The 13823-nt window shown below is 33.4% G+C and overlaps 1 protein-coding gene across 1 annotated transcript in view; it reads right to left on the minus strand.

The window, feature by feature from the left end:
• LOC146136906 (transcription intermediary factor 1-alpha-like) overlaps positions 1-13823 on the minus strand; it is a 31110-nt gene extending 17287 nt beyond the window's left edge. The window contains exons 1-14 of the mRNA XM_083396280.1: positions 13407-13823; positions 12080-12231; positions 11258-11373; positions 10990-11116; positions 10721-10790; positions 9921-10093; positions 9482-9617; positions 8040-8154; positions 7006-7201; positions 6686-6734; positions 5882-5948; positions 4051-4132; positions 1853-1935; positions 167-215 (exon numbers count right to left, since the gene is read on the minus strand). Coding sequence (XP_083252406.1) covers positions 167-215; positions 1853-1935; positions 4051-4132; positions 5882-5948; positions 6686-6734; positions 7006-7201; positions 8040-8154; positions 9482-9617; positions 9921-10093; positions 10721-10790; positions 10990-11116; positions 11258-11373; positions 12080-12231; positions 13407-13808 — 1817 coding nt within the window. The 5' untranslated portion in view covers positions 13809-13823. The remainder of the gene's footprint in view (positions 1-166; positions 216-1852; positions 1936-4050; positions 4133-5881; positions 5949-6685; positions 6735-7005; positions 7202-8039; positions 8155-9481; positions 9618-9920; positions 10094-10720; positions 10791-10989; positions 11117-11257; positions 11374-12079; positions 12232-13406) is intronic.

The following is a 13823-nucleotide window of genomic DNA, read 5'->3' on the forward strand; positions in this document are numbered from 1 at the left end:
CTCAATTCGGAAGAATACAAGAAAATACAATTTATCCCTTGTATACGATTAATGTATCGATCCAGGAATACGGCGCGCCAAGTACCCAATTTTACCATATCCGGCCGCCGACTGGAGAAGTTGCCCGTCCCTGATATAAAGTGCACCGAAAACTTGTTTTACTTACGAAGGTTTTCTTGCACTTTTACTGGCGGCATCCATTTCTTTCTGGGGGTCTATTATGGAATAAAGAAACTAATATGAGTGTTTCTATTACTCGTATTACTGTTAAAATATAAATGCTGTTTAGTTCGGGGGATAATGGCTGAAGGTTGTAGTTAGGTGTCGAATAAACATTAAAGCCCACACAAAAGGGATGCTAAAATAAATTGATTCAATAATGTTAAAATAATATGCTACCTTCTGTACAGACTTGGACAACTAGATAATTCTAGTTTTCTAATTCATTGAATTAGAGCAAAATGCGGCTAATTCTACTTCTAATCTAATTTGTGAATTGCTAGTTTGCTCTAATTCTAATTCTAATCTAATTTGTGAATTGCTAGTTTGCTCTAATTCTAATTCTAATCTAATTTGGATTTTACAAAAAAGCTTCTTTGTCCAACGACATTTTTAGTTTCTCAGGTTAAACACACAATTCCGATTAAATTTTGTGGGTTGGAACGACTTGTATGTAATTTTTGAAGTCTAAAATGTTTAAAAAGGCATAGAAATACGCACATACATATTTACCACCCACGTGCCTATAAAAATAAATTGCGATTAAACTAAATTGGTTGTAAACAATTAAATGTGATTCTAGTTCAAATTCTAGTTGAAATTTGATTTTTAGGAATTCGGTAATTCTAATTTTTTAATCTAATTTGAGAAAACTCCAAACGATTTAATTCTAATCTAATTTGGAAAACTAAAATGCTCTAATTTTAATTCCAATTTAATTTTAAAAAGCTAAAATAAATTTAGTTGTCCAAGTCTGCTTCTGTATGGACTTTAAAATGATACGTCCAATGTTACCAATGTTGTAACTTTGATCGTTACAACACTTGAGGTATTATGTCCTAAAATTCATTTTAAGGCCTTAAATAGCATCTAATGCTGTTGCATAATAATAATAAAAAAACGGGAAAAAAAATTTACCAAATCTTTTCTAAATTTCCAATTTTACAGAGGTTTTACAGAGAAGTATGCAATAAAAATATTAGGTCGGTTGGTGACGGCATCATAGATAAACAGGTGTATTAGTTTTACGAGAAGGTTTTTTTTAATAGTCTAGATATGTTAAGCGCTAAAACCTTTAAAAGGCGAGATATATTTCCAGTGTTCTAAACTAGTCATTTTGTAATGACTTAAGTTCCAATCTAGTCATTCGTAAAATAACTTAAGTACAAGTCAAGTCTTTTTGAATAAATAACAAGTCAAGTCCCAGTCCAAGTCATCGGTTGCCCAAGTCAAGTCATATTTAGAGCAAGTCAACTTCAAGTCCAGCCCTTGTCAAAAAAATAAAACTTCAAATTATGAAAACCGGCTAACTCCTCCGATTATTATGAGCAACTCAAGTCAAAATAACACAAAATCAGCATATAACAAAAAAATTATTTTATGTGCAAAGATTGGGATAAATAACGCAATTTTATAATTAATTGCTTAATTGAAACAATTTAATTTAACCCAGTCATTTGTCCAAATGACTTAAGTCAAGTCAAGTCTTTTTGTCCAAAAGACTTAAGTCAAGTCAAGTCATTTAAAAACAGTGACTTAAGTGCACTTAAGTCAAGTCATTGACTTAACATAAAATTCTCGGCGGTCGAAAAAGCCAAACCTTAAAAAACTGAATATGGGAGTGTTTTTTTACCTTGTTGGTTCCCTTTGGAATGAGGTGGAACGAAGAACGTGCCAGACGACGAGACGATCTTGTTCGGTGCTTTTTGATGACTCCTGGGTCGTTCAGCAAATGAAAAAAAATATTTACTTGTTAGGAATTATCAAGCTAAAGGATACATTCTTTACTATCGTTAAAATACTCCGGCTTAAAGCAAATTATAAACAAAAAAACCTAAATTACATTAAATTTACATTTTTATAACTAATGGCGTCAGTCAGAATAACCTTTTAAGTCTTTTATTAAAGACAACATCAACAAAGAGATACAACCAATAAAATAAGGTCATGTTGATAGCGCAAAGATTTTTTTGTGTGGTGTTTGCTGCTCTTGTTCGGTGCTGTTTGATGACTCCTGGGTCGTTCAGCAAAAGAAAAAAAGAAACCTTTACTTTTTGGGGCGCGCTTTACTCTTGTGGTATTGTGTGTCCGAAAAAAAAAACGATTTTTTAACATTGAATTTATTGCTTTTAAATGACGTTATACAGTTATATATACTAAGCAGAAGCACAAAGCGCTAATCAACGCAAATGAAGGCCCTGTGGGGAGCATGTTTAAAGAACGTGTCAGTAGTTTTGCAGAGATGTATTTCGTCAACAGTTTATGTTGGTGGTCTAACAACGAACTACCTTATACGGTTCAAATTTAAACCATTAACTTTTTGTCCGTATATGAGCGTTGTAAGATAGTTCCTATTGAAACCAAGAATATAGACGACAGTGGAAACCTTAGAAATACCATGGACCATGGTACTCAGGGACAATATTAAGTTAAAATTTGCATTCGACAGTAAGGCGATACCAATCAGCAACAGGGATGTCCTGTAATAACGGATGAAGCCGATACGCTTTACGCAATGCCAAGAAAAAACATGGGTACCCGTACGATACTAGGTTGGTAGCGGTGTCGATCTGATAACAAATTAATAGTTTATCAAATATAATAAGTTAACAACAATAGGTCGTGAGTTCGAACCCCACTGCAGGCTAGTTGTTTTTCTAGTCTGCTCTGCTTGCATCATTGATCGACAGATTCGGTGAGTCTGCAATGGCTTTGAGTGTACTAATGATACGTAAGCCGTAATCGTTGGTGAAAAAGCAGCTTCAGAAGGGCTAGATTTCAGTTGTTAGCACACATATGTGTGTACATATGTTTCATTGAAGTTAACAACAAGGTATTCAAACCTTTAAGCGCTAAAGCAAATTTTTACCTAGTAAGCTGATAAAAAAAAACACTTTTAAACGTTTCAATTACACCTCTTAATTATTTGAGCATACAAATGACGTCATTGGTATCGTATCGCAATAGTTTCTGTTGAAAATATCGGTTATCATCGGTAGCAGATAAAAATGTCAAGTACGGGACATCCCTAATAAGCACTCGTCGGGACGGAGAAATACTCAGCACGCCGTATGCCTTTTTCTTATATAATTGTTTTCACCAAAGACTTAACATGCCTCATTTTTGCGCTACGTTTACCAGGCGACCTCAATTGTTTACTGGACCTTATAGGATCGTACAACTTTCATCAACCAGGGCTGCGGAGTCGGTTAAAAATAACCCGAGTCCGACTCCGGCCAAAAAAATACACCGGAGTCCCACACCGGCCCAAAAAATACACCCGACTCCGGCCAAATGTAAGATTTTGTCGAGTCCCGAGTCCAGCTCCGACTCTAGCCTGTATTTTACCCATTTACGCAACTAAATTAAGGTGGATTTTCTGCTATCCACTCATATTGGTGTCATAATTGATCCACCCGCATTACATGGTTGAAAAATATTTCACCATTTGCTATTACACTTTTACAACTTACATTTTGCCGCCTTAACAGTTTTAAAATTTGATACTGCGCATGCGCACGTCGGACTCGGGACTCGGGTAGTTTTACGCGGTCTTACTCGAGTCTCCAGTTCGATTCCGCAGCCCTGCTTATTAACAGTGTGCTTGTAAATTGCTGTTGAACACAATTTTTTGCAATTTTTAAACTAAATCCGCCAGTAGGTCTGTGGACAGCAGCACATTTTTGCACTGGCAAGTGGTCGAAGTGCAAAATGCCAACCCTGCTACTACACAACATATAACGATTAAAGAAGTGTTAGTAAATAGGTTTTAACAAAACGGCAGTACAATATACCGGAAAACCGGATTGTTTCGTTGATATCATCACTTACGTTTCCGTTGTTGTCTTTTTGTCGAGGTAAAGTGAATTGTAGAGAGCGAAAGCGTTCTTTTGTCCATTGGGAGAAGTCAAAGCTAAGCGGAAGAAAATCAGTGATTGTAAATTGTAATACTTGAAACTAGGGTTGGCAAGCCGGTCAATTGACCGAACTTTATTTAACTGGTCAAATACTCATATTGGATTCAAATGTTGTAAATTTTTGTTTTTGTGATTTGAGTTTTTAATAATCTTGATTGTAACTTTTTTAAAGAACTAAAAAATAAAATCGTAGGGTTTACCTGATGCAAACACATGTTCTCTGGTAGTAACAAGTGTTTGTAATAGCAAAGTAGATTTATTTTGTTTAGAACAAACGCACATATGTGATGAATCGCATTTGTCGTAAAAGGAAACACTAGTTGGGGTATACCACAATCTTGCGCTACTTAGAAATTTAGAAGAACCAAATCCCTTGTCTCCAGTGGACCCTGGTGATGATTTAGAAAATTCAGATAGTCGCAAAAGTATTTTTTTACTGATGCATTTACTTGTTGTTAAATTTCGTTAATAAACTTGTTGGCTTAACTTGGTGGTTTTGCTTTGTAAGATGGGCATGGTTTTGCAAAAATTCTAGTTGAGCCAAAACGTTCATATATTTCTTTAAAATTAAAATCAAGGTTTATTTTGAACTTCAATTGCATTTTGATAGTGTGTATAGTATTTGACGAGTATTTGACCGGTAAAACCCTACTTGAAACACATTTGTTTAGTTAGAAAGGTGATATAAATAATATATAGAATGAACGGTTAGGTTACAGCGATGTAATATTTAGAATAAAACTAATAGTTCGTTGTTTTTTTCTAACGTTTTTTTTAATTAAAAAATTATCAAGCTAAGGGATCCATTCTTTACTGTCGTTAAAATACTCTTAAAGTGAATTATAAAGAAAAAAAAAACTAAATTACATTAAATTTACATTTTTATAAATAATGGTGTCAGTCAGAATAACCTTTAAACTGTCTTTTATTAAAGACAACAAGATCATCTCTGTTGATAGCACAAAGATTTTTTTGTGTGATGTTTGCTGCTCTTGTGATCCAAACGAAAAGGAAAATAAGCCCGGAGGAACGATTCGATTTAGAATTTTAGATGAAAAATAATATATTCTTCATCTATTTTAACAAACCAAATAAATGTTGCTTCGTATCGAAACGTCTTAATCAAGATGATGTCGATCTACTAGACATTTTTGGCTTTTTTTTTGCTAACTAAAAGAAAGCAAAGAAAGTAAAAGCAAAATAAACGGTAAAGGGGGTAGTGGCTTCTTCTTCCCATTGGCCAAAAAGGTGGCCGGGAATGTATGACATGTCAGTAATGGTTCAGGCCCCCCTCCGGACACAACCATTCCCAAAGGGAGATGGTGCCGCCACAGGGAGGTAGGTTGGGCCCGAGTTATAACTGCGCATCGGCAGAAGGTCAACTTTTCGCCTTTTTGTTTTGGTGTAGGTAATGGGTAATATAAATATAGTGTCAGTATTAGTAATAATTTTAGTTTTTACACTGGCCAAACAAAACCCGGTTTTACCCGGGAAAATGCCAGGACACAAACCCCACAGTGATCCGGTTAAAGATACCCTGTCAGGTAAGTACGACCTTTTTGGCTTTGCACTTTATTATCAACTAACATTACAGAACCGCGCATAGTGTACCCAAATAAATGTTATTTTGGTACTGTGTCCAGTTTGTGGGTACTAACATGACACAACAAAACCTTTAGATGTCACGTTTTTTAGAAATTGAAAAAAACTTTAATTGAAGCAATCATTTGATAAAATTCACCCACCATTTTGACGAGTGTTATTTGCTGCTGACTCATTATTCTGAAGAGATGTTGAAATTTGGTTGGGGACCTAAAAAATAAAAATGGCTTGATAACACAAACAAGTGGTCAGCAGGCTTTTACTGTTTCCAATCATAGGCGTAGCCAGGGGATGGCCTGAGGGGTCATGCCCCCCCCCCCAAAAAAAAAAAAAATTAAATATTTTACTCTTAATAATTTTTTTTTAGCATTTATGAGCAGTACCACAACAGTCGATCACAGGCAAGCCACACCTTCAATTGTCATGCACTGTTACGTCACAAACGATGTTAATATTACGTTTGCTATACATTGAGGTAGTTTTACTACTTTTAGTCAGTTTTTGCTCTTTGAATGTTTTTTTGAGTATTGCGTTAACACTCAGTCAGTTGCTGCTTGAAACGGTTTGCTAGCATTGTTATTTGTGTTCGTTACGACAGTTAATACAATGGTAAAAGCTGAACAAAAAATGCCAACCTTTTTTTCATTATTGGCCTCACAGTCATCCTGTTCCGGCACTTTAGCACGACTTGATTTATTACCTCTATAAATTTAAGACCATTTTACTGTATAGGGTCCACATTTAAAACATTTCTGTTGAATGTTTTTGTTTCTATGTATAATTATACAGATAAAGTATAATTTTATTTAAAATTTTTTTTAAAAGTGTGTTTTTCTGTTGGCAAGTTAAATAGTATCTGTTCACACATAACCAATCACATATTTGTTTGTATGCACTGGGATTTAGCTGGAAAAATTGACATTAGGGATATATTTTTATTCACTCACCTGTGAGGTTGGCATTTGGGAAGGGCCATTGAGGTTTGTCACAGTTTTTCTAAACAACAACAAACAAAAAAATTCAACACAATTTTTTTTTCACCTTGGTAAGTAATAGAAAAATTTACATCTTAATTAATTTTAAAGCAAAATAGTAAAAATTGATGTCATGAAAAACGCCATTACAATTATCGACCAAAACTGCACTCAAATATATCAAGGTTTTTCGTGTTACATTTTTCTTTTGTCCCAAACTTGTCTTTGGAAAATTCCAGACTAAATTTGTGCATCATGCCACAAAAAATGGGGCTTAATCATAAAAGAAATACCCAGTTGCATTTGTAGGAACAGTGGGCTGCAAAATTGGCACATCGCTGTCATTAGAGTTTGGGTTCTGGCACGCTGCATCCTGGTTGCGATTTTCAGAGATGGAGTGAACAAACGGGTGAGTGGGAGTCAATTTGACACTTTGTGCTGATGGAGGGTTTGTATCCTGTTCAAGATGTGAAGACCAACTGATGCTTCCTAAATAAGTATCAATTTGCCTTGGAAGTTAACAACAGCAAATGTGAAAGCCTTGTTAATGAAACGTGATTGGCGTAAGTAACCATTTAACAGTTTTTATATGGATACTTTTTAGGATGTAAATTATATGCACTGCACAGTATATTTACTTTCTTGCATATTTAAAAAAAATAAAATAATAATCACTTTTTGTATGCGTATGTCTTTAATTTTTTTATGTGCCATTTAAATTGTGACAACCTGATCATATGTTTTACTTTACTAGACAAAATACCTGGAGTTGTTTAAATTTCCAGGTTAAATAAGGCGTCAACCAGTTTATTAATTTAAAGTAACACCTAACTTGAAATAATAAATTGCCCATTGTCCTGAAAATGTAATTTATTTAACTACATAAAAAATGCGATATAAAAAAAACAATAGTACATCGAAATGGAGGCCGTTAGTTCGAACCTCACTGCAGGCAGGCTAGTAATTTTTTCTAGCTTGCCCTGCTTGTATCATTGATCGACAAATTCGGTGAGTCTGCGATGGCTTTTGGTGCACTAATTATACGTAAGCGTAATCGTTAGTCGAAAAGCAACTTCAGAAGGGCTAGATCACAGTTGTTAACACACATATATGTGTGCATCTTTCATTGAAAAAATAAACCAACGCAGATTTAGAAACGTTAGTTAAAAAACAGGCTCATGATGCCTGCATATTTTACATTGTTTAAGTTGCATTCTTTATTTTAAATTGTTTAGCAAAACAAACATTAGATAAATCTTGAAAGAATTTTAATTTTTGTTGTTATTTTGTAAGGATCGAAGAGAACAGATTAAGAAATATAACATACCCAAACCGTCAGATAAGGCTTTTAGCGCGCTTTTCGACGAGACAAATGTAGCTTTTATTGCTGTTGGGATCGTGGCAATAGTTTGTTTGCTCAATGACTGCAGACAATCTTTAATCTTAAAAAAAAGTCCATTAAAACTTTCACTCGTTTGCTGAATGATTGCAGACAATCTTTAATCTTAAAAAACTACAATTTCTTTAATCCCAAAAAAATGATAAAACTCAAAATTTATTCATAAGTGGATATTCTGCAGATTTTCAGCCAAATGTTTTTTATATAGTTGAGATTTCCTGACCACTAAGTGCGGCCAGATCAGCACACCGATCATAAGTTGCAACCAGAGTTGGGTCAATTGTAATTTCTAATTGTAATGTAATTGAGGCATTTTCGTTCTGTGTAATTCTAGATGTGTTTGCTAAAACTTTAGCTGAATACATTTAAATTGAGAAAGTTGAAGTTTCAATATTGTTCCACGTTGTTTATTTTCTTGGGATGTGATGAGACATAAACTGTTTTCCATATTTCGGCAGCAATAGAACACTTAGTAAATTGCAATTTTGTAATTGTATTTGATGTAATTAATTACAGTTTTTAATGTAATTGCAGTGTAATTGAAACATTTAAGGGAGTAATTGTAATTGTAATTGCAATTGAACTGAATTAATATAATTGATCCAACTCTGGTTGTAACCAACTTCTGCTTACTGCAGCATACAAATCGCATAGATGTGATCATTGTACGTGGCAGCAAACATAAATCAGAAAACATTATGTGGTGTCACTTCTTCTGCTCGATTTGTGCCCCCTTTTAAACTCAAGAAATGTCAGCTAATTAAAGAACATTTGGCTTGCAATTGATATACATATTTATTACTGAAAACATTACAACTTACTTTGTCCAAACTTTAAAAACTTTAAAAAAATAATTTTGCAACACGTGTATAAGGTGTTTTGAGTGACTGAAATGGTTTTAGAAATTACTTCATAAGTCTCTCTAACTCAGCGGTTCCCAAAGTTTTTTTAAAAATTTTGCCCGGTGGACCCGTTGCAATTATTTTAATATTTCGCGGCCCTATAAAACTTTAAGGGTCAGTTAATCCATGTTACTTGTAGTACATTAGTGCATTCACAATTCTTTCGAATGGAACAACTTTCTAACTAATGCGAAGGATTCGCTGGTAGCAGGTAGTACAGCATAATAGATGCTTTATGATGTCACAAGAGATATCTTAAAACAAGCTATATGATCGAATAATAAAGCATAACTAAAGACAATAATGATGACAATCGACAAATAATGTTTAAAACATAGACTAAAAAAATACAGACACTTCTTTCACTGTAGTTTGGAATTAGCAGCTAATATTTAAGATAAAGCAGCGGTCCTTTAACTTTTTCAGTGCTGATTACAATTATAGTAAAAATAAAACCACTAATTTTACCATCTTTTGTGACTGAAGCATCGCAAAGTGATTGTCATCGTTGGTCACCATGTCGATAAATCGAACACAATGGTTGACAACATACTCCATTTTCGCTGCAGATTGCTGCTGCATTTTAAGCTTCTTCTGATGCATTCTGACAAAGGAATTTTATGTGTATGGACATTAGAGAATTGTGCAAAATAAGACTTAAAATATTTACATTTTTTTAACTATCATTTACCTGGTTAATCTTATGAAACTGTACTCACAATAATTCAAATAAGCACAATTAAAGTAAAAATATTGAAACGAAATATGTTTGTTTTGAGAACAGAAATCCTTTTATGGATAACATGTTTGAGATTATTCTACTTTAACTTTTACTAAGTTAAGGAAACTTCACCAAGGAATACAAGCTGAAATCCTAATCTAAAAACTAAAAAACTAGTGCACTTACTGACTGAAAGCGTTGACTTCATCAACAAAGACATGAGACTGACTTGAAACCAAGTTGTACATGTGGTATTGGTTGAGCAGAATCTCTTTCATGACAGCTTTGCGATTTGTCACAGAACATTTGCGCTGCTTTCCTATTTCTTCTTTTAGATTAGCAAGTTGTTTCCCTCTTTCCTTTTAGGAAAAAAATGAAAAGATATGTTAGAAGTTGATAAGTGAGGTAGGTAGCTAAAATAAAGTTTTTTTATTGTAAACATCTAAAATGACATGTCCAAATTTAAATTTAAATATGCCTTACTAAATATGTTTAATAATATTGCATTACGGGCAATACTCAATGAAAATTCCAGATATAATTAGTTCAAAGTAGAATTTCAGGGGATTCTAGAATATTAGGTTTCAAACCTAGAGTATCAAATCCATATAAAAGAATCAAGGCAACAACTTTTTCTTTATTTTATTTTTTTATCTCGCGTAATTCTGTAGCGCATTTTGTGCAAGGCCAGGTTTTATAATAGAATGCTACTTTTTCAATTTATCGCAATTAAAAAAATTGCAAAATTTGCTCATATTATTCACTCAACTGATGGTAACTACTTTCTTAACTCTAAAAAAAATTCTGGCCTAATGTCCAAATAAAAATAACTCTGAACATTTTAATTCCGTTTATTTTGATTGTTTAAGCATAGGAGAAGTCATATGGTATAAGATTGAATCAAATAATTTTAGGTGTCAGGTATAAAAATGTCAAGTATTAAACATCGATATAGAAAAATAATGTATATTGAAACACAAGTTTACTTCAAGAGATTGCTGCAAAACCTTCAATGCTGTTTTTTCATTAGTTGCCGCTTCCTCAATAAATTTATACCTGAAAAGCAAGTTAAATTATTGTATATGGCAGCAGCTAGAATAAAGAGACAGGTAAAGCCAATAGTACTGTTTTGTTTCTTTACTCAAGGAAATTAAAGTAAATTTACAAGACTGGGGCGGTTACACCAGATTTTTAACATCTGTTTTAAATTATACCAGGAAATTGGCATAAAAACTTTAACTGTGACTGTTCTTACTGGTGATTTTTGTGTTTTTCCAACTGGCAGTCTCTGCAGGTGAGCATGTTGCAAGTCTCGCAATACAACTTGATCAGTTCGCTTGTGTGAACCTCACAGTGGATTGGGTGTTGACCAGAAGAAGCACCTAACATGCCAAGTAAATCACATAACAAAAAATACCATGTCTAAATTAAAAACTTAACGCAAGTATAAAAAACTTATTTGACAATTGAGTATTTTTTTCTTTGTTAATAGTTTATAAAAGTAGATGATAAATAGTATATACCGGCTAATGGGTGAGTGATGTCCACTTCGTCAAGCTTGTGATCTTTCGTGAGTCGTAATCGTTTGTGAGCATTCACACATTCGTTGCACAGGTAGTCTTCGCATACCGAACAATATCTATATAACCACAAGCAGCATTTCTAAGTGTCTAGTAGAAAACTTTCTCCAAATGAAAAACTGCAGTGACCTACATTGAGGGTTTTGTTTAGCCCTGTATGTTTGCAATGATGGCCATTTAAAATCAGATGTTTCAGAAAACAGAAAACAAGTGGAATGAAACAGAAAACAAATGGAAATAGAAGTTTAGAACATATTGGTGCAGAAATGGTGGAACATATAACAATTTGAGATTTTAAGGCATGATATACAGATACTCAATACATACTGAATTAACATTAACCTCTGAGTTTTATGGTTTTACGGACCATAAACCAGTTAATAAATAAGACAATTAATTGAATCAAATCAATGGCCACATAACCAATAAATTAAAAAAGTAAAATTATATATTTAGGAAAAAAACAATTCTTTTTTAGATAACTGTTTTTAGACGTTGAGTGACCAATGTCAAGTCATTAAACTAAAATAAATTTAAGTTGCAAATGAGAGTACACAAAATATTGCAAAATATGTGGTTGACATACAAAATATATACCACAGTAAAAAATTAAGTTAACAACGTAAAATATTATTATTGTTTAAATAGAATCAACTAATCTTAGGTGTTTTTCTAATTGCACACAAAGTTGTATAACATTTTTTTTGCAGAATCCTTTAAAAAAATTTGAAAAAAAAACAACATAAAAACAGCTTGGAGTTTTACCGAATTGCAGGGAAGTTTTCACAGCAACTTGAACAAAGTTTTTCTGGAACCGATTCGGGGACGGGTATTTCTGGCTGCCGTTCAACATCCTTGTACAAGAATGTGTTTTTTGTTGCATTTTTTAGACTGCACAAGCAACCACATGTAGGACACTGAAAGTCAAAACAGAAGTAAAATCGTTAGTCCAAGCTACATTTTAAATAGTTTTAACTGATATCAGGTGTAGTATTTGCATGTAATGTCCACCGATATTAGAGATAGACCGATACATTGGTTTACCCAATATTTGGCTTCTACCAATATATCGGTATCGGTAAATATTTTAGTACGAAAATAAGATATAATTTTTTCTGTACAACAAACAACGTACACATTTTTTGATCGAAAAATATTGGGTTTTAGCATCATGCCAAGATTTTATGCAAAAAAAATAGTTTAATAATTAATAAAGGTATGTAAACTAAAACATCATCTGGATTTTAGTTTCATTTAATTCAAGTTTTGTACATTTTCCAGGTATTTAAAAAACTCGGTATCGGGTATCGGTTAACAAAATTGTAAAAATCGGGTATCAGTCAAAAAAAGTGATATCGGTTGATCTCTAATTGATATTACCCTAATGCGCTGCCTAGTATGATGTTCTAGTGCACATGACCATTAACCAGTGTCCATTGAGGTGTGACCAACACTCAAAGAAGGCAATCTTTGCTATTTACAATGTTACACTAACATAAGTAGTGAGATTTAACTGTTAATAAACTCAACGAGCAATAATAACTGAGTAAAGTAGTTGTGTTTAAGATTTCAAGGTGTTACAAGTATTTTAGCCTGTGCCAAACCAAATTGCCAAATACCTTTTTTCTAGATACTTTTTTGGACTAAAAATGTGTTCTTGTTTAAAAGCATATTGTTTTCAGTGGTAGATAAATAATCCATATAGATATGAAAAAAAGTTGTATGAACACTTTAAATCATTTACTTAGAAACAAAATTCATTCATTTTCAATTCATGGTCTTTCCGAGTTAAGTTTGTTTTTAACAAATAACAAAATATCAGTCCAAGTTGGGTCATTAAAATGAAAGAAAATGCTAAGTTTTAAAAATTGATAAACTTGTCTATTACTAAGCAGTATTTAAAAAGAACTGAAGCCAGCTAACTGTCTTCCTTGCAAAGATAAATAACTTTATGTTGAACTTAAAAATATAGACTTCAGTGAAGTCTTCCAAATTTGCTCAAAAAATTTACTTAAAAATTTACCTTTAGTAAAAAAAATGTTTTTGTAGTCAGAATAACGAATATTAAGTTTCATTTTCAGAAAATGCTCACCAGAAATGTTTCTGTATCACTATTGCTTTTGGCTTGGGACAAAACACACTGCGAACAAAAGCTGTGAAGACAGATAAGTAGAACTGGCTGTTTATCCACAAAGCTTTCCAAGCATATTCCACAAATCGAAAGTGGTCGTTCAACCAAAACATCCACTGTGCTCGAGCTGTCCATGGACTCATCAGAGGAAATAGAAATCCTATCAATGGGATCCCCTTTGCCAGCTTCAGCATCATTTGGCAGCTTTATGCCCACTTTGCAAACAAGTGCACTTGGCTTTGCGTTATCACTAGAGCCTTGCTGAGGTACATCTGAACAATGGACTCCATTTTCAAGGTTTTTCGCTATTTTGGCTTGTGGCGTGCTAACGTCATCGCCGTCCCTCGGACGCTTTGGCAACATTTTTAAGGATTTAAA

This window comes from Ascidiella aspersa, chromosome 8, assembly GCF_963924565.1.
Source record: "Ascidiella aspersa chromosome 8, kaAscAspe10.2, whole genome shotgun sequence".
NCBI lineage: Eukaryota > Metazoa > Chordata > Ascidiacea > Phlebobranchia > Ascidiidae > Ascidiella > Ascidiella aspersa.